This window comes from Lycorma delicatula, chromosome 8 (genome assembly GCF_047948215.1).
Source record: "Lycorma delicatula isolate Av1 chromosome 8, ASM4794821v1, whole genome shotgun sequence".
Classification (NCBI taxonomy): Eukaryota; Metazoa; Arthropoda; class Insecta; order Hemiptera; family Fulgoridae; genus Lycorma; species Lycorma delicatula.
Window position 1 is genome coordinate 136533226 of NC_134462.1, and position 23027 is coordinate 136556252.

Here is a 23027-nt window from a genome sequence, read left to right on the forward strand (position 1 = left end):
AGGCCTCGAGTCATTGTCTATGATATGGCATTGACCTCACTCCCGAATGCAGTTCACAGTCAAGAGGGAAGGGTATGATTTTTATTAGGCTTATTAAATTTGTAAACCTGTTTCTTGATTTTTAAGTAAATCAAGAGGATTTTTAGTAAATTGAATTGTAGGAGAAAACTGTCGTTGTTGCAGTCAATACTTGTTTTGTTTGGCTTGTGTTTAAAAACACAATCAAAAATGATTTCAGTGCATAGTCTAATTGAAGTTACATATAAGGAGAATTTTTGTGTAAAACCTTCGGTGTTAGGGAAGGCCCTAACCTAATATATGCCCTTTAATAAAAAATATGCCTGGAAATTAATTTATGACTAAATTCATTTTACACTTGCCAGATTTCATTGATATTAATTAACAAATTAATACCTTTTTCTGTCTTAGAGAACGTAATATAACCAAATTTTGTTTCTTTCTTTCCTTTTCTGAAAAAATAAATACTGTTACAAAAAACAAAAGTTCAATTTTCTAGATTACTAAAAAAAAATTTCTGTTAATTTTCAACTAGAATGGCAGTTCTGATGATGTAATTTGTTTTTATTAAATAATATTTTAATACAGGTAAAAGTAAAATAAAATTGTTATGAAATTAGTTTCTTCTTTTTATTTTAAATTCAAATTTGTATTTTAAAGCGATTATTTATTGATGATTACTAAGTTACGTCAGGAGGGATTAGTTAGAGCGAGTAAATAACTAATACCACTGACCAATCAGAAACACAGAAAAGTAATTAACTTGTTTTCAATTCTTATAACAAAGTTGTTTGTGTATTATTTTAACGTTGCATGGATTAAGATACATCACAAGGGAGTTTGAAATATATATATAAAATTTAAGATATAAATGAGGAAAGAAAGGTAAAGAAAATTACTATCAAACAAATTTTCTACAAATAATATTTTACTTAGATCAATTTTTTTAACAATCACAAAAAATAAATAATACAGATATAAAAATTAACAAAACTTACAGACAGGTATTTGGAGCAGCCATCGTTTAATATTTTCTAATTGTATACTTCCATACCGTTGTTTATATTTTCTAACGTTCTACAGAAACTATCATACATCTCACAGCAATACAATACAACCCAATAAGTACAGAATAACACGAGACCGAAGCTAGGTCTGGCTATTAAAAAGACAAGATTTAACAGAAAGTACAGAGTGGTAATAACTGTGTTAAAAAATTCCCACTCTCTTACTTAAAACTACTACTATACTGACAGACAGTAACTGTATATATTCAGTTTTAGATACTGTTTAAACAGCTTTTTCATGACTTTATACATATAAATAAATGCGTGAATAGCTTATTATTTTATAGAAGCAGAATCTTGTTAATCTAGATCACATTAACATAGACTTTTAAATAATCCAGACAGAATTTTGTATAACAAAAATCTGTTGCATAAATAAACAATGAACATCACCTGATGTCCAGTATAATAAGGTGCCATAAATCTGACGCATCAAAGTCAAGAATAACAACATCCATTGGGTGGTGTGAAAATAAGGAATAACTTTCCATTACCTTTATTTCTAAGTCAAATTAATATACACTGCAACACACTAGAATGATAATTTACTTTTCTCAGCAGATAGACATAGTGTGGTGAAAGTAAAGAACATCATTCCTTTTATCAGAGGAAGATATTCTGATCAAGGCATCTTGTACTTCAAGTGCAACATGTACTTATGGAGGTCATATAAAACAAAAAGTATCAACTTTAAACAACAAATCTAATGAATTTAATAAGGAGTATATGTCGATTTCTTTTTTTTGTAAATACTCTGAAGCTTTATCTATTTCATTTGCCATCTGGTTTTCATTATTAAATATATATATATATATATATGTACAACATGTACTTGTGGAGGTCATATAAAACAAAAAGTATCAACTTTGAACAACAAATCTAATGAATTTAATAAGGAGTATATGTCGATTTCTTTTTTTTTGTAAATACTCTGAAGCTTTATCTATTTCATTTGCCATCTGGTTTTCATTATTAAATATATATATATATAAATGCAAATACACAGTAAATATAAATTTGGCAAAATAAAATAATTTTTTTCTTTATTCATATTTGACTACTAATCCAAATTTATTTGCACAATTTTTTTCCTTTGATGGGAAAACTACTTTATCACTAAATCAGATACAGACGTGTCATCTAAGTACTAGTACTAATTTTTTACAGTTTATTATATGACAGTATCATTTTCTTTCCCATTAAGGTGTATCAGAGATCTATAATATTGTATTTTCAGAGATTACATAGAATTACAGGTTCTGAAATTTACTGAATGCATGTCATGTTATCTAGTGAATGTTTTATTCCAACATCATGGTTCAGGGCAGAAAAGTTTCAAATACTCCAATACACATTGAAAAATTAATCTTTGATTCTTGTTAGACAAAACTGTCAGCTGCTTTAGAATCATTTGAGCAAATATTTTGAAAGGATATGTTCATCATTAATATCTATGTTAATAATTTCATCAATGGAAGTCTGTGATCTTTAGTGCAGAAATTGTCTGCAGCAACCAAACCAACAGATTTGATATAAACAGATGGTGTCGCTATCATAAGGTACACAGGGGACAGTAAACATTACAGACAATTTATAACTTGTCATAATTTCTATTTGAGCAAGTAATCTTTTTTCATTTACTTTTATAGCAAATGAAAAATTATTCATCAAATAATAAATATATAAATACTAACAGATATATGAATTTTCTATGATCCAGACCAAGTAGGTTCCTCTAAGTCTAGATTAACCCAACACTTGAGATAATTGCACGTTCTTTCAAATCAATTTACTTTTTTGAATTTTAGAATTATTTTACTAACAAAAATACTACTAAAACAAACAAAAAGACTGAGGTGTTGAGTACACAAAGATGCATCTAAGACAAAGTGTACAAACCATTACGGTTCATAGTAAGAAGAGCTGAAATATCAGTTGACAAAGATAAGAATTTATTAAATGAAGTAAATAAATAACAGTAAGTAACATTAAATTTAAAAAAATGTAAATAGAAATATTCCAAAAAAGTAGGCAGGATTTTTAGTTTATAAATATTTTCTTATTTAATTTGTGATATCACAGTAAAGCTTCTAACCTACACCACTTTCAGAACCTTCAGCAAATGCAACAGCACCATATTAATATTCTATATAAAAAAATGTATTGAGAAGCATCAAATTAAAATGATACCAAAAACACATATAAATTGTGCTCATCAAATTAAGTAAGAGTCCAGAAATTTCTTAATGAGTTGAGCTCTTATCGAAGCAAACCAATGGATTAACAAAATTCTGCTATATTCTGAATCCAAGCTTACAATAGTTCTAGTGGAGGGGGGAGAAAAGACAAGCAAGTACAATGAATATTAGTATATACTATTCGTATCACAATATTCAGTCGATTTAATAATGTGATTTATATTATACAACAATATTTCTAACATACTGTTTTTAATCTGTAGAGTACAACTTACTACAATAAAGGTGGTACTTCAACAAAGGTGTTATTTTACTTACATTAACAAATTCTTTCACTATCACAATAACACACTACATTCTTCCAACTACTGATAACTTGGATTCAAATATTATTAAATTAATACTTCATTAATATGCCGTGTAGTTCATCCAACTTAATAAATAACAAACAAAATATGATTTCTTGCTTCTCCGCTTTTTTAAAAAACTTTGAAATAACATTCAAAGAGCATATGTTGGGGTTGCATTGTATTTTATAACAATTAAAATTAACAAACGATTAAAAATTTACAGACTGACAAAACAATTCCTTTGGAACGTGGAAAAAAAAGTTTTTAAAAGTTTAACAGAACTTTATATTGATATAATAAATAAGACAGTCGCTTATATAATTAATGAAACAGATCTATTAAGATAAATAAAATATTAACAAAATTAAAATATGTTAATAAGGTTAGAATTTAATTACTTTCCCCAAACATTACTAAAAATTAACCTTCTAAATAATTATAACGTAATACATAATTTATTTAACTAATAAATGTGTACAGTTTTCCTTCAAATCATTATTAAATAAATTATATATCATCAATAACAATAAAATTGTTAATATTGCTTAATAATAAATACTATTAAAATATAACAATATTATGCTTTTATATCAGACTATAACTGGGATCAATAATTTAAGTATAACATGTAATAATCTATAAATATACTAATAAAATAAAAATAAATACTACTAAGATATTATAAAACCAAATATATCACTTCCAATACCAAGAGTATTAAATATAAGAGAAATTATTAGCTACTGTTAATAACACATAATATTAATAATAATAAAATAATGCTGTTAAAAATTCTACAACACACAACAATACAAATAAAAATAAATGTTAAAAAAAATTGATTTCTGTGTTATTTTTACAACATTCATACAATGCACACATACAAGTATTATACCTGTACGGAAGCGCAACTATAGTATAAATGAGGCAGGCTATCCAGGCACTGTTTTGAAACACAATAATTATAACATTATTATTATTATTCTATCTATTTACAAGTACTACTTAAAATTTAATTTCAATAAATAAATCAATCGATCAATAAATCATTTTTTAAATAATATATATGGCAAATTTACAGTTTTATTAAAAAAAATAAATTATAAACATAAATTATACATATTTTAGTATGTTATATACGTTACAATTAAAATGTTTTTATACTGTGAAAGGTGTTTTGTTGTTAATAATTTATTAATCATGCTTTTTACTTGAACCTAATGTTCACATGATATTAGTAGTGTTTAACTTGGCTGTGATCATCAATAAAAACAAATTAACAAGAAAAAAAATGAAAATATAATAAATAATGGACTTTATATAGTTGAAAAAATGATAAATAATATTAATGTAAAAGAAATTAGATAATTTAAATAATTATATAAGAAATTACATTATAGTTTATAATCATTTCATTGATAATTTGCTATCAAATACAATGAACGGCGCCCCAAACTTTTATTATTTGTGATATTAAATGTAAAGGAATCTTGTTATTATATTCATTCAATGTGCATTATTATAATTAAATGTAATAAATAAATGTTTATGTAAGTACCTTCACTAACGTGAATAGAAAACAGATCTGATCGACTGTGATTTAAATATTTATGAAAGAGAAATTATAACAAGTATAAGGAAATTATCACAATATTTTATATGCTACATTTACACCTCAACTGAAACATTCTGCTAGACGTCTTTTGCAGTTATAAAGAAAATTATAAAAAATGTAATTGATTTTAAGGGCTTACGGTTTATTTATACGATACGTACAATAAATATATAACAACTGAAGAAACAAATTAATGATATACAATAACTTTAATCATTATCAATTGTTGATAAAAAGAAAAAGTAAAGAGCAGCATAAAATTTCAGCACATGAATCTTTAATTAAGTTTGCCTTAAGTCTTGGTTAAGCTATCTTATCTTATAAATAACCGACAGAAATTACAATTCAATGAAATATTATACAACAAAAAATCCCAATGAAGTAAAATTATTATTTGAAACCATGAAATATTTGATTTTACTACTTATATTCCAAATATTAAAATAGTTATATTTCCTGCTTCCAGTAAAAAAAAAGTATGAAAGTGTAAAATTCATTTAAAAATATGGTGCGAGTAAATATACATACTTAAATGCTTTAACTTTTTATTTTATGCAATACAACAGTTTTTTTAAATTTAGTTGTAAACACTTTCTTTTTCTTTTAAACAATATAGTGATAATATTAAATAATTTTAAAAGATTCTTTACGTTCAAATTTGTATTTAAAAAAGAAGGATATTTTATACAAAGAGAAAATGTATTAGATTGGGACCATATGTTTGAAAACTCCACATCCTACTTAATATTCACAGTTAGAAATAATGAAAATGAATAAAATTGGTGAAACAAAACAAAATTTAAATATGTTTTTATTTAACTAATGAAAAAAATTTACAAAACAAATATATTTAAAGATAATCTAACTTTCATATTAAACCAAGAAAAAATGTTCATAATAAACTCTTAAATCCAAAAAATATGATTGTCACAATTAGACAGTGTATCGCGTCTCATGGGAAATGTGTTAATTTATCGCTTTTAAACATATTGTATAAATGGTTATGTAATTATACACAACTGTATACTATCATAGATGAATTTCTTCTGAAATATAATGATGTAGCAAACTTTAATTACCTGATTGAAGCACATCTGTGTATAAATCTAAGAGCACTGCTGGCTGGCACTTTGCCAAATTTTTCGTACACATGCGTGATTATTTTAATTTCTCTTATTTCCAAGTAACAACATTTTTTATGAAAATATTTTTTTTAGACTTTTTTATTGACAACAAGCACGTGTGCAAAATTTTATCCTTCTATCTCATCTGGAAATGGATTAAATATTGTTGACAAAACTCTGACCATCCTGCTATGTGACACAGTGAATATAACAAGTTAAATAAAAATGAATAAACATTTTGTTTTTAACACTAATCCACATTTTACTTAAAACATTAAAGAATATATGTTTGCAGCTGTGGAAGTACACCATCATATTTTATACACTACATTGAGAATTAAAAAGTAAAAAATTACTACAGGTTGAATGAAAATAAAAAAAATTATTATTGAATGAAAATTGTCTACTGCAAGTAATGTAAAACAAACTATACAGATTACAATTAATCTTATTTCTTTTATGTAAAATACAGCTATGAAGGAAATAAATCAATTAATTAGAGTAAATGACCTGGAAATCTTCATGAAAATAAACAAAAAATTATGAAAGGGTACACAATTTAAATAGAACAATAGGAGCTGTGCAATTAATAAAGTACATGACTATCTTACAGTAAAGAGTAGTTACTGGCTAAATCTACGACTACACTTTTCTCAGTAAACAAACTGTAAATATAAAGTACTAAGATTTATTCTGATAAACAAATCCTAGTTAATGCCGCATAATTAGATACTTTTATAAAGAGACTTAAACCTATTACTTTAGTTTATTCTTCAATTTTTATAATCTTATTTTAAAAAACCTAAAATTGTTATCAGCTCTGTAGCTACTAAGTACAATGAAAAAATGGTGAACAATTATTACATTGAAGCAATAACAACCGGTTTTTAAAAAAAATCATCGCCAAAGAAAAAGAATAAATAAAAAACTTGAACCTCTCATGGGGAGGTATTGAAGCAAATTATTTTATAAAATACTGATATACAAGGAGGCTTATATGGTTAATACTGCAATCAATAACTTTTACTTTCTGTTAATGAAGACAAATTATATAATAATTAGCAGAGCATGTAATTAATTGATGAGAGATAGAAGTTATGAAATAATTTCAATGAGTACTAGATCTGACTACTATTACTCTTTCAGTTTAAAGTTTTTCATAGAAAAAAATAAATAAAAAACATATTGGTCCCAACTATACATCAATAAATAATAATTTGTAAATAAAGTAATACTAATAAACAAAGCATAATCCTCGCAAAAAAAAAAAAAACATTCTGCTAAAGAAAATTATTTGTACCAAAATTTAATCAGAGTTGATATAAGAAATAACAAATAATATTTTTTAATAAAAAATAATAATGCTTAAACTAAAGAGTAACTAAATAATTTTTATAACTTCTTATTTCACCAGTTTTTCCAAACACATAAAATATAAAATGCCATTAATATTTTAAAGCAAGATCACTAAAAAAATTCATACATATTTAACATTATAAGCAACATTTACATAAAATAAAAATATATTACTCAGTTAGTTATAATTATATCCCAAATTTTTTTTAAAAATTATTAATAATAAAAATAATCATTATATTCCATCAAACATGGATGTGGTATATTCAAATTATGTGAATAACTGATAAACCACTAATTTATAACAGAAAATACTTTATTTTGTTTAATATTTTACTAATAAAATTGTGTATTTACGTGAAAATAATACGCTAATAACTAAAAATAGTAAAAAAATCATACCCAAAATCCAAGATTTAGAAGATGTTATTTCCCAAACAGTATTAGTAGTACAGTATATGGTAACCATTATCATTATTAAACTGATTAAATTTATCTGATTAATATTAATTCAATGAGCAGAATTGAATATTGTCAAAATGTTGACAAAATATCACACAATCTTTTTTTCATTATTCTTCATTAACATTCTACTTTTCCAAAAAGTGATTTCCCTCCTAACCAATGAGACTGTGATTTGGAAAAAACCGAGTAATTTATTGATAAAGATGATGCGCATTCAAATTCAATAATCTTGGTAGATGTTGTTTTCACCTTGCCAATTGGAAATATACAAAAAAAAAGTTTAGCTTTATTGGAGTTTTTTGATTTCTAAATATTTTACAATGAAAAATCAAAAAATTACCTATGCTCATAGCGGTGATAGTAATGTTAAAAATTTGTATCGATACTCTTTTAAACATTTTTTTCTTTTTTTGTATAATCCGTATCAAACGTTTATTATTACTTCATTGAAATTTTTGTTGACTGATTTCGGTTATTGATAGATGTAATGAAACAATAACATGATAAGCACTCTTAGTGCCATGTGTATCAGATCTGATCACAAAACAACATTCTAGTGAGGCTATCTGTACCATTACTGTAAATGGTTTATAACTTTTTTTCAAGCTGTGTACAATTGTAACAGATTTTCAATGAAATTGAGTAGGTTTATAACAGCTGATGGCCCTGATGAATGCTATTATATTCTTGGCCTGTAGATTGCAGCACTGGTAGCTTTCTAAATGTGGGTCTGAAAACTAATTTTTTTTGAGGTTACCCCGACTTGCACATAACTGTGATTGGTTTGTTGTGGTCTTACGTTTTGGTGATTATTAAGTTATTTTTCATTTGGAATGTATTGTGTGAAAAAAATTACTTTTTTGTTTAATATGTGTAATTCTGCATGATTTTATTGTTAATTATGTGTAATTTGTATTTTGTTTTAGTTGTAACCATACAAAGCTTTTTTTTAACTTTTTTGTTATTAATATTTGCTAATATTCTATTATATTTATATTGTTTTAATATTAACTTTTTCAATATTACTGAATCGAAAATGCATAAAAGAAAATTACCTTCAACTGAAAATACAGATATTGACAAGATTAAACATTTTTGTTTGAAAGCGATTCAGAGTGGGAACTAAGTTCTTCTGAAACAGAATCAAGTTCATGTGAATCAGGCAATAGTGGCATCAGTAATTCAGATAACGGGAAATGTTCATCAAGTGATGAAGAACATTACACAAATGCACAGGTGATGATATTACCAACTCCAATAGATAGATCATATGAATTTCCTCTAATAACTTTAGCCAAACAACAATATGAAATAGAAAACAATAAAAATCCTCAATATGAAGCTATTGTTGAGGTTGAAGAAAATTCAAGAATTTTTCAAAAATTCAAAGAAAATTTCACAATATCTTGGCATATTAATGTGCATGAGACTTTAAAAAAAACCTGCTCTCATGGATTATTAAAGCAAAAATATTTTATATAGAAATAGTGTTATGTTCCAAAATAAATTTCAACTTCTTTTGAATTGTCTACATTTCTCTGATAATGAGGAGAATCCGGGAAATAACAGATTGTTCAAAATCAATAATCTGATGTTATTATTGAATAACAGAGTTCAGTATATTTTAACTCCTGGTAAAGATCACAACTGATGAAACAATAATTCCTTTTTGAGTTTGTTTGAAGCTTAAACAATATATTCCAGGAAAACAGCATAAATATGGCATTTAAAATATGTATTGAAGGGGGTTTACACATGGAATGTCATTGTGTATGTCAGGAAGAAGGATATGCCAAATGAAATTGTCGGTAATGTGGTGACTTCAGTTGTACTGAACTTAGCAGAACCTTTGTTAGATTCTGGAAGAACAGTTTATACTGACAATTTTTATACAAGTGTCAGTTGCACACAAATTAAATGCTAGGCGAGCTCACCTTGTTGGAATTCTTAGAATGAAGAAGAAGTTAAATGCAAAACAGTTAGTCATGACAAAACTTAAAAATGGTGATAAGTTTGTTCTTCAAAGTGAAAGCAAGGTAGTTGTAGCAAAATGGAAGGATGAGCGAGAAGTTAAGTTTCTTTCAACAAAATCCATTCCAGACCTTGTTGATGTACACACAAGAGTGACTCTTAGTTAAAAAAAAACCAAGTACACTTCTAGATTATAATCAGCAAAGGGGTTATAGACCTCTCGTATCAAAAAGGATCTTATGACTTCCCAATAAGGCGAGGTTTAAAATCGAAAGGGTTGCCAAGAATTGCTTATGACAAGTGCTGTCATTAATGCCCATGAACTGTACAATTTGTATTCTGGGGGAAAAAACGCCACATTACTGAATTTAGAGAAATTCTTGCAGCAGTTAATATTTGGGCCCCTTTCTGAGGAGACAAGAAGGTCATTTTGTTCCTCCTGTGCATATTGTCATTTATATGGATAGCAGAGGAAGAAATCATGTTATGACAATGTGACTTCAATTTTTGGTAGGAACACCATGCTGTCAAAAAATGCCCAAGAATTCTGCAAAATGTAGTAGTTGCCCAGAAAAGTACATGTGCTATGAGTGTGTTTTCAAAAAACATTCAAAATGAACTTTTAAATGTAATTTTTAATGTAGCTTGATGAACCCTAATTTTTTAAACGCATCTTACTTTTTATTTTTATTCATTTGTAGTTTTAAATGTTTTGTAGATACTCAAAATGTTGTTTATGTAGATTTATGACTGATAGATTATTAGTTATCTAATGTTATGTAATAACTTTGTTTGATTTTATATCAAGGCGTTTTACATTATCTATAATGCATTGTTGTCTATGTATATATGGTATACAAGCCAACACAGATTAACCTCTATATGAGCCATGTATAACCTCTATATGAGCCATGTATAACCTCTATAGAGCTTATAACCTCTATATGAGCCATGTGTACAAAATCTTGACATGTGTTTTAATTCCATTTATGCAACAAAAACACAAAAAAAAATCATTTACTATTATTAATTATATGATCAAATGTCATAATTTTTCAACAAAGACAATTATGCCCAGAATGAAATACTCAATGAAAATATTATGGCACTAAAAGTGTTAAATAAAAAATGAGATTTAACGAGTTTCTGAACTTACAATATCAGCAAATATAACCTTTCTTTCTTTTTCCTGTTTAGCCTCCGGTAACTACCGTTTAGATAATTCTTCAGAGGATGAATGAGCATGATATGTATGAGTGTAAATGAAGTGTAGTCTTTGTACATTCTCAGTTCGACCATTCCTGAGATATGTGGTTAATTGAAACCCAACCACCAAAGAACACCGGTATCCACGATCTAGTATTCAAATCCATGTAAAAATAACTGGCTTTACTAGGACTTGTACGTTGTAACTCTCGACTTCCAAATCAGCTAATTTGGGAAGAAGCGTTAACCACTAGACCAATCCGGTGGGTTAAGCACATATAACCTAATGCTCGCTTCGCACACTAACGTCTAATTTAAAGACTAAGGTAGAGCAATACTTTTTTTTTGTTTACTGATGATTAACACAATGACTTACCATAACAACATATGCCAAGATTATTGACTTTTGAATGCGCATCATGTTTCTAAATAATTACCAACAAAATTTCTTAGTGGTTACTAGCATCTGGTGATAAAATACATCATAATTTTTTACATAAAACTATTACTATAAAATGAAATGATTGTGTTAATAATAATAATTCAAATGTTACGAACTAGTCGGTTAAGTAATATACATTATTACATAAAACAAAATACAGAAAAAAGGTTACGCACAACAAATAATAAAATATGAGTAAAAAAGAATAGTGTTTGCAATAACAGTATCTGTCATAATAAAATTCCTCTAAATACAAACTTCTCTTATTCATAAAAATGCCTAGTTGTAATAATTAAAAAAAGCTATATAGAAAAGGCATTAAAAAATTAAAAGAATAAGAAAGGAAGAATAGATTACAGATGTTAATAAAAATTTAGTGTAGAAAGAACTCTAGTGGCATCTATAAATTTAACAAAAAGCTGACAGAAGAATAATATCAAGGATTTAAAAAAATACCTTAGAAAAACCATCGATACTAATGAAGCCTATAGCAATATTTTTATGGGTTATCAAAAATACCACCAGGAAGTGTTAATCTCAGAGCCAATTCTGTAATAAAGAAAATTTATATTTATTTAAAAGGTAAATGAGCTAGATAACTCGCCACTAAAAATCAGGTCAGGAAGTTCCAAATGTATGAATTAAATATTATCTGGTTTTATAAAAAGTAATTATGGTACTAAAGTCATTCGCTATTTCAATCCAAGGTTTCAATTTTTAGGTGGTATCCAGGTTAACTATCCTTTCAATTATCTCTGTTAAGAGACCCTCTATTAAAATATGAAGTGGTAATGAAAGTTCCCTTCTCTGTCATTAAAAAAGGTTGTTATTATTATTATTATAAACATTATAGAGAAATTACAGTAACATACCACCTACAAAACTTTTACATAACAAGTAACAACATACAAAACTTTTCAATCTTGTAACAGGTAACAGAAATAAAAAACACTGTTTTCAGATCTTATTTTACTCCCTAATTTTAGGAAAAACTGTAGATAGTGTTCACATTAAACAGTGATAAAATGTCAGAAAAAATTTATAAGCTGAAATTTTTCATGATTCATACAATAAATAAACAGAAAAAAAATTATTCTAAATTTTCATCATTAATGTCAGTGATAGATTGCATCTGTCTAAATAACCATCTCTATTTAAATCAAATCAAAAGGTACAGTGATTATAATTTTCCAAATGTAGCGTAACAACAGTCCCACTGGTAAGATGGGAGGTCAATCGTTTACCTAAATAATTATGAAATTTAACAAACGCAAAAAAAATTGATTATTATTAATGATAAGAATTAAAAACTGTTATTTTTATTTTCTAAATGTATCATCAAATTGTGTTTAAAGGGTGTATGTTTCCACTTACAATGTAGAATATAAAGTAGGTAACTGTAACAAATATTTTCAAGGATACTTACAATAAAAATAAATTACTTTTAAGACTAAACATAACCATGGTGCATTAACTGAAGAATTTGTACAGAATCTCTTATATAGTTTCTGTACACTAATAACTGAAATTCCTCTTTACAGTAAAAAATAAGTGGAAATAAACACTTTCTGCTTCAACTTTCAGCTTCTTTGGCTATATTAAAAAAATCTTTTGTTTTCTCAAATTTCAAATGAATATTTCAATAATTAAAAACAAAATCAGTAAACAAAAGGTATATACATGGATCTAAGATCATCTATTTATATTATAATTAATTTACACAATTCTTACAAATTAATGGCTAGATTAAGAAAATAAAAGATAAGTAATTAAAATTTTATATCATTGTTAAGATAAAACATATATATTTAGATTTAAAATGAGATAGTTAAAACTACATTCTTATACTTAATTTGAATAATTACTTTAACAAAATAACAAAAAAAATTACTGAACATCATTATTGCTTAAAAATAAATTTAACAAACAATAAAAAAACAAAACAGATAATACACTAATACTTAAATGACTAGGTACACATTAATAGGGAATGAATCTAATTTTAGACGCACATAAATATTCCTAAACCATTTAAAAATACATGAAAAAAAATAAATTCATTAACACCTGAATACCTACAACTATAAAACACATAAAAATCTTACATAAAAAATATACTAGATACTTTCTATGACATGTTTTCTTAATCTAGCCATATAAATGAGCACTTCAACATCAACAGTCATCAAACATTACTCACTATTACTTCTGTAACTGAAAGAAAATCATTCTAAAATTGGCCACTAAAAAATTACAAGTAAAAGTGCACCTGCTATTGTTTAACTTCGGTGATTTACAGGAACCATTTTACAAACAAAACTTTAGGGTGATCATCTAGGAAACATTCTGATCATAAAGAATGCCGTTAACTATCTTACTCAGGAGCTTCTCTTAATAGAAAAGAGATACAAACTATATAAAAAACTGTTTTGGCCCTGGAAAAGATGGTTAACTGCCCTGATGTGAGATGCTGAAAATTAATGTTATTTAATCCTAATATTCCTTTTTCTTTATATCTTCTACCTTGGATACATACCAATAGAATTACATTGGCTACTAACCTGGCTCCGACTGCAGCATCAGCTGGGATATTTCAGTAAAGCCAGTGAAATAGCTGCTTCTTCTTTATTAGAGGTGATGCCTCTGCTTGCTGGACTATGTAGGAAAATTATTTACTATCTGATAGTTGTACAATAGGCAAACTAGTAACTGAGGTGCCGATAGATTAAAGCTGAGGACTTTTACTCCTCTTAAAATCTAAAACATTTTTAAGTACATAAATGATTAATCAAATACATTCAAAACGTTACATGCAAAAGAGCTGATTAAAATTTTTTAACAATTTATGAATTTTCTTTCAGTAACGAATCTTATTTAATTAAAATTATTTTTTAGATAATAAAATCAATACACTACGATATATTATTTATTGCTTTATTTTCTGGATGATAAAGATGATGAAGTTGATGAATGAGTTGTTGATGTGATTGTCTTCTCTTTTTCCTTTTCTTCTTCTGTAAAGAATACTCTAGTGATAACAATATCGCCGGTTGAACACGTTTGTGTACCTATTTCATTTACTGATGACTGATTATAGTAATAATTATTACAACCATTATCATGGCAATGGCAGATACAAGGATTACTTGATCTATTGTCACCTCGTAGTTCACCCATAGTTGCTGCTGTTGCTGCAGTTAAAATCGCTTCTAAACGTTCCATTTTATCCAATCGATCCATTCCAACATCTGATAGAATCTCATCCATTAACTGCATCGATTCTGTGAGACTTGGTGGACCAGAATTTGGACTTATTACTTCACCTGGTTAAAAAAAATTACACAAATGATTCATAAAACACAGTAAACTAGCTACAAAAGAGCCCTTCTGAAAAAAAAATTTCTCCAATGAAATAACTGGCTGATCTCTTTACAATTCCATTAACAATTTATGTATTTTCGTTTCTCTATTACAGAAAAGAAGACCAAAATGTCCCTATAACAACCAAAAACATATCATAACTGGCACTGTTTTTCTACGCATATTAACCAAAGTATTTAAACTCTTTGAAGAGAAATGAGCTAATCTAGATCTCTACAGCAAAGAGAGCCAAAATTTTCCAGTAATGGCCAAAAAACATGTATAGATAGCTACTCTTCAATTGTTATACATCAAAGAATTTGAAATCACTGAATAGAATAGAGTAGATCTCAACTGCTAGTATATTATATTACTTTCTATCAATTTTATAACTTTTTTTACCTGTTACATAACACAGATGACAACTTAACACAGTACACCTCCTTTGCTTAGGCCATAAAATTGGCCTAAAGGAGATAACACACTCTTTACTGAAGTTCTCATTAAGAAATTCTTGGAATTTTATAATTTATCTAACAACTTGGAAAACATTGAAGAAGCAAAGGAACAGAGACAAAAATTTTGCCACAAACTTCCAAAAAAAAGTTCTGGATACTGTTTGTAAATACCAAGCAACAAATATAGAAAATTCAACTGAAGAAGAGATTACAGATCCTAAAATTACAAGTTACTTTAGTTACAAAAAAAATTAAAGATTTCTGAAAAGTACAGAAATAAAAGAGGACAATTAAAACAGAATTTAGTATTTTTTTTAAACAAATTGTGGTTTTTAATTAAATAATGTTATAAATTTTAAGTATAATTAAATGTGATGTATTATATGTAAATTAAAATGTTTTTAAACATGTAACATTCATTTTTCAACATCTGTTTTTAAAATGATTCTCTGCAATTATCTTCTAAGTTTACATTCTTAACATTTTAATTCAGTCTAACTTTACTTATTTTATATACATTCAATAAATTTCTCAGGAGTAAATAACAGTACTGTAAAGGGCATGAATCTTGAAGCTTAACAGCACTGTGTAAACTGAACTTGCTTCAGCTGACATTCTATTACCCATTTAAAGTAACATATGGTTTAATAAGGAACCGTCTGACTATTTATACAAAACACAAAATTAGCACTACTAATATTTACTATTATTTCATTCATGTTAATATTAAACTTATCAAGAATTAATATTTCATAATATAATTAAAATATACAAAACACAAAATTAGCACTACTAATATTTACTATTATTTCATTCATGTTAATATTAAACTTATCAAGAATTAATATTTCATAATATAATTAATTTTTAATTGTATGTACAGTTATATACCTTATGAAAAAGATCTTCTTGTTTCTCAATTAATATTATACTGACCCCAGGGATGAATTAAATGAAAAGTAATTAAGTTATATAAATTGTTTCATAGATCTTTAGAAAAATAAAGAACTAGCTATTACACATTTTATCCAAATTTAAATAATACACAAACTTTAAAAAATAAAATTGAACACAACACTTTAAAAACTAAAGCGGTTGAACGTCATCATCCAAATCGCTACATTCTGAATTTCCCTTGTCACTTTCACTAACACTACACCATCTTCCAAAGAAATCTGAAAAGATTCTGTAATGTTGTCAATGTGCTCCTGTCTATTGTATTAATCTTCATTTTTTTGTACTTCTTCACAATAAGGTTTCCAATGCGATGCATCCATTTATAAAATTTATCTTCGGCAATCCAATGAGCAGTGTTTAAGTCAAAAGTAACACTGTGGCTTCCAACGTTTTGTTTTACTTCACATCAAACCATTTTGACTGGGTTTAAGTCTGGGAAGTATGGAGGTAGTCCTAACACTTCATGTCTGTTTTTCTTGGCAAGTTCATAAAAAATTCATAAAATTCATAAAAAAAACATAAACACTTTGTAGTTTGCTTTATTCCTTTTAATTATTTTATATAGTTGAGGTTTTAGCACAGCAGATGAAAATGAAATTTAACAGTAACGTAACCAGCCCTTCATTTCTTGTTTTCTTGTATTGGATGTGGGTAATTTTTCTTGCAATGTTCTGTTACAGATGCATTGTCTAAAATTATTATGGAATTTTCTGGAAGATTTTTCATTAATTTTTCTTCAGACTTTTTTAAGTTATAAATTTCATTCATTTGCCAACTGGTGCACTAACTTTCCAGGTTAATAGTGTCCAGAATAAATCCCATTTCATCCCTATAATAATCGATCTACTGTGCCTTTAAAAATTGATGTTAGTAGTCCTCCTTCTTGAAGCATTCCTCCACGATTTCAATGAGGGATGACTTTCCAAAAATGTAAGTCTCATCAAGGTATACAATTGGCCTCTTTTTGATTCTGAATTTTTTGACTGCATTTACAAAAGCATTCGTTTAATCAAAATGTCATAATGTTCAATAACAAGTTACCTATAACTGTTTTCAGTTTTTTCTATTTGAAACCCAACTGTTGTAGTACTCTTCTTAGGTTTCTTTTAGTTCCTGAAAATCCTATTGAATCTTTCAGATGTGCCAGCAATATTGGAATGGTGGATAACTGTTTTTTCTTTAAGATGAAATTAGTTACGCTCCTTCTCAATATGCACAAGTTAAAATCATCTAGGCCTCCGGTTTCAGACAGATTTTATATTTTCTTGGTATGTTGAAAGAAGTAGAAATCCCTGTTCGAGTTTTTTATTTTTGGGTGAAGCAACTAAATGAAGTGTAATCTTGAGATGTGTGTAATTGAAACCCAACCACCAAAGAACACCAGTATCTACAGTCTAGTATTGAAATCTGTATAAAAGTAACTACTGCCTTTATTAGGATTAAAACCTTAGAACTCTTGACTTCAAAATCATTTTGTTTGTTAACTCCTTTTCTGTTTCCTTACTCTTTGAACTTGCAATTGTGATATTTTACACGCAGTTGCTGTTCTTTTTTCACACTTCTGAATTGGAATAATATGTTTATTATTATTTCCATACTTTCCAAATTTAATTCTTCTTTCATGAATTTGTACATATTATTGATAACTCTTGAGCTTTCCGACTTAATTTTTTACAAATCGTAGTGGATTTAAGTTCATTCATCCATCCTGCTTACAACTACAGATCAAATAAAAGTTTAACCTACACTATATACATACTACTATAAATCAAGAAAGGCGAAACGTGGCACTGGCAAAGTGCTCTTAACAGATGAACAGAAATGATTGAACATTATTACCCAAAGCTTTCAACTTTAATGTATTCCATAAATATAATACTCGTTTTTATCTTGTATATGATGCGTGCTATCCATCTATGTCTTTACTGTTAGTCAGCTAATTAGAATGATTCATTTGTTAAAACAACTCATATCTACAAACTTGTTTCATTTAAAAGGAAGTGTTGGCTTTACATTTATCAATTTTATCAAAATATGCATCACTTGTAATTTTTAATCGCTGGGCCATATATTATCATAATTTAGAAATACCTACAACAATTTCAAACAATAATTACAAGTAAAATAATTTAAGATAATTTTATTTTAATTGTAATTAATATTATGAAATAAATTATTAAATTTTACTTAAAATTGATTTGGGATAAAAAATTAAATTAAATTTAATATTAAATGAGATTAAATAATGAACAGGTTTAGTTTTTTGTTTTGTAAACACCGACACAAGAAATGTTTGTAGAATTGTTGATATACAGTTTAATGACTGCTTGACTACAAGCTTCAGATTTCATGCCCCCTACTACACACAAGTTAGAAAACAAGCAACATCTTTACAATGTTTTGAAACCATAAATTGATCATCACATATGAAATGCTAAAATAACAATAATGCTTTATTTGCATGTAAAATCTGATGTTATGTTCACTCTTGTTGAATTATAAGTGGTGGTTTTTATTAACTACTTCCTACAGTACAATAGACAAAAATATATACATTTAGATTCTATTAAATAAACCAAATAGAGGCTATAAAGTACTTTTCGTAAAGTGGTTATAGAGTCTTGAGTAAAGTACTTTTATAGGATCCTGCGAAAGTAATTTCACAAAAAATTTAGGAAAGATATCTTATCTCAATATTCTGTACTACGTGGTTTATTTAATAGAATTTAAATATAATTTAACAGTAGAGAGAAATAATATGGATCTTAAAAAGATTAATTTCAGTAAAATATATATATACATAGTTTATAAATTTATAATCTTTATATAGTTTTAAATTTATCTTTAAAATATTTACAATTTTATGTTACGTCTACAATTTCATTATTACAAAATTGTATAGAAGATAATAAAAGGTCATCCAAGTTTATTAGTTGTAAATTAGTCTTCTGTACACATTATACTAAATCAGTAATATAATCTATAAGAATATAAATGACTAATAGTGGTTTGCAGTTTCAATTGTTTGTACTATTAGTGGTTTGTACTGATTTAACAGATTTTTAATGGTTGGCTATTCTTTGAGATAACAATATACTACAGCTCAGCCCAGTTAACGTGCAATAAGAATCCAGTCTTTAGCACTGGAATTGATATAAAAGTATGACATTGCTTTAAATCAAATGTAATCCTTTTTAATTAAAAAAATTATATATGGATCATTCACGATGATGCAATTCATCGGCATTATAAACTCTGCTAATCAAATGGGAAGGTTGTTTGTGAAGAGAATAAATAGCAGTGGACCTACTAGTGAATAGTGTAACTCCTTACGTTAGAAGTGGGTTTGACTTTACAAGGTCAAAACATGTGCATAATATGTATACATGTTGACTATAATGATGATATTAACATGATCTGTAATCGGCACCAAAGATACAAAAGACAACCTGACAAGACATGATACGTGTTGACTGTAAAAAATGATAGTAAATTCAATCGAAAAATAATTGTTTATAAAAGATAATAACAAAACATGTAAGAAATTAGCATTCATTTCCAAAGAATACTGCACATTAAGAAACATGCAAAAAAATAAGCGAATCAAATTAATACTACTAATAATAATTTACCTGAAAGTGAATTATCTGAAGGTGTACTCTTACCACTATTGAAACTTTCTAAGCTTAAGAATTCACCTTCACCATCTTCTTCCCTGTAAACAAAAAATAAGCAAAATGACAGAATAACACTTATGATACTTTACTGCTATCATGATGAGTTTTACTGAAATAGATTTTGAGCATACAATATGAAAACCAATTTTCCGTCTGTCAAGGCATTCTACTGGACAGATTGGGCTGATTATTTTTTTTTTATTATGCTAAGAATGACCAACAGATATATCATTAAGCGCCATCAGATTCCAAATTTGAGTCTCCTCTAAGAAATCCTCATTGTTCCTTAATTGAGGAACTTTGAGAGCTTATTAACCACAGAAAACCACTTTGAAGGTCCAAAGATACTTAATCACATATCTGAGAATCATTCCAAGCAGAATAAAATATATAAACCCAATATGTCATGTACAATGTTTGGACAGAATGGAAAAAGGTTTTGAGCACACTTTTTACCAGCGGTAGGAAAGGAAAGAGAAAACAAGTGGGTTGGGGTGAAATGTGTTGTTGTAAATAGGGTTTTAACAGATTTTTTAAAATATATAACATTTCTTTTTAATAATAATGTTGCAGAGTAGCAAGGGGACACTAGTATATTTATAAAACAATAGTATAATTAAAAAAATCTTACTTATTTTTTCCTTCTAATTTTTCTAGTTTTCTTGCTACTTTATAAGATCCTTTTAACTTTTCTTTCTCTTCGTCAGTTAAATCCAAGTACCTAAAAAAAAAAAAACACAAAATATTTAAAAACTAAAATAAAAGTCTTACTAACATACTACTTAATTTTAGCACCCAATTTAAAATTTATATTTTTCTTTTTATATTGATCTAAATAGTTTATTTGTAATTACAAATTATAATTTAAAATAATTATGTTAATAAAAAAATGTCATAACTTTTTATTTATACTATTAGATTTTACTTCTTTATATTCCTTCAGACAATTTTAAAAAACAAGGCATTTAAAATGAAATAATTTGGGAAAACTCAACACTAACATTGTAATACATTCAATGTATTATAATACAAAAATTCAATTTTTTTCTTAAGTACATATGAAAGAAGTCAGTTAAGGTCTGCTGTAAGGCAAAAAGTTACAAAATAATAAACAGCAATACATAATTCTTCCTTAATAAACTATATTTATTACAATATACTATACAATACAATAACAAATGAAAACAAGTAATTAATTATAAACTGTTAACAAGAAAAACTAATGCAACAAAATTATCAAATTAAAATTAAATATTTTATTTAAGAAGTAATCACCTAAGAAGTCTGATTTCACGATTACTAAGAACAATATTACGTCCAGTTTGAGCAGAGGCTGCCAATTTTGCCCGCAAATCTGATACCTCACTTTCTACCTTGCGTTGTTTTTTACGTTGTTTCACTTCATCAGGACGAATATGAATATAAACTTGCTCTTCACATAATTCGGCCAGCAAAGGCTTCAATTCTGGTTTCACTTGTCTTAACAGATAATAAAAAATAAATATAAATTCAATAAATATTAAAAACTCCTCACCTACTAAATAATTTTACAAAGAGATAAGTAATTTACATACCGACAAAACAAAACAAATCTGTCTTCTAAATATAAAAAAAATATGTGTAAAATTAAATAAAAGGAATCTGAAAACCGGCAGAACTAAGATAACAAGAAGAAATGGACTATAATAAAACGAGAGGAAAATAATATTTACACATTCACAAGAGACATACAGAATTAAGAGAAAATTGTTTAACGAGCATAGGTTTGGTAGATAAATACGTATAGTTATTCAAAACAAATATTAATAGTTTATTTTACAATATCTATTCCTAATTCTGAATATTTTTACAAATATATTAACTACTTTAGGACCTTGAATAAACTTTTACAACACCAATCTAATTGCACTAACTTTTTATTCCATTTTCTTTAAATCAAAACAATGGATTAAATAAATAATTAATAATTGGCTTGTTTGTATTCAACTGAATTAACCTTTATTCCATTTTGTTAAGTCAATAACACATACAAAAGAATGTAGAAAAATTTTATTCAAAGTGGGATGAAATCCATTTGTAGTTTAAGAAGTGAGTTTTTCTAGCATATTAAAAAGATTGCCGAACTTGGATTAAAGTCATACTCTACCCCACACTATTCTTCAAAGAATACAGTTAGATAATCTATTAAATTCAATTGTTATTTCTAAATATATTTAAGAAAGTTTATTAAATTGAATATTTACTTTATTGGATTATAATTCAACTTGTCTGATCAATAATAAAAGCGAATGATCCAATCACTCACTCGTGTATTGTCAACACTAGCTAACAGAATGCACAATACCAGCCATACCTATACAAAACAAACTGCAACTTTAGACTAATATGGTTTATAGAATTGAATAAAATAGTTTAAATATAATAAACGTCTTTAAATTATTTAATATAAATTTAATAAAAAAGACAATATATATAGTTGCCAAATTTATTATTATTATAATAAATATTACTTAAATTAATCATTTTAAGATTTATATAATTATATTTAAATTCTATTAAATAAACCATCTAGTTTATATTGCGATAAGACATATCTTGCCTTAATTTTTCATGAAAGTACTTTCACAGGATTCCACATCCTCAGTCATGAATGAAATAATTCTCTTATTGGAAAATAAAAATACTTATTACAAAAGTAAAAAATAACAAGTGCTGCTGTCTCTTGCAGTTTTTATAAGACCATCTTCCTCAAACACTGTCTAA

At 26.8% G+C, this 23027-nt stretch overlaps 1 protein-coding gene across 3 annotated transcripts in view; it reads right to left on the minus strand.

The window, feature by feature from the left end:
* Positions 1 to 928: 928 nt before the first annotated feature.
* The window catches only part of egl (Egl_like_exo domain-containing protein), a 47516-nt gene continuing 25417 nt past the window's right edge, over positions 929 to 23027 (minus strand). The window contains exons 4-8 of one of the 3 annotated variants that reach the window (XR_012757345.1): positions 21540 to 21743; positions 20896 to 20985; positions 20220 to 20302; positions 14374 to 14569; positions 929 to 12361 (exon numbers count right to left, since the gene is read on the minus strand). Coding sequence is in view for 2 of the 3 variants with exons in the window: in XM_075372729.1 (XP_075228844.1) it covers positions 14747 to 15135; positions 20220 to 20302; positions 20896 to 20985; positions 21540 to 21743 (766 nt within the window). In the remaining variant the exon portion in view is untranslated. Of the gene's footprint in view, positions 14570 to 14595; positions 15136 to 20219; positions 20303 to 20895; positions 20986 to 21539; positions 21744 to 23027 lie in introns of those variants that run through there. The other 2 variants (XM_075372730.1, XM_075372729.1) reach the window with 2 other exon arrangements.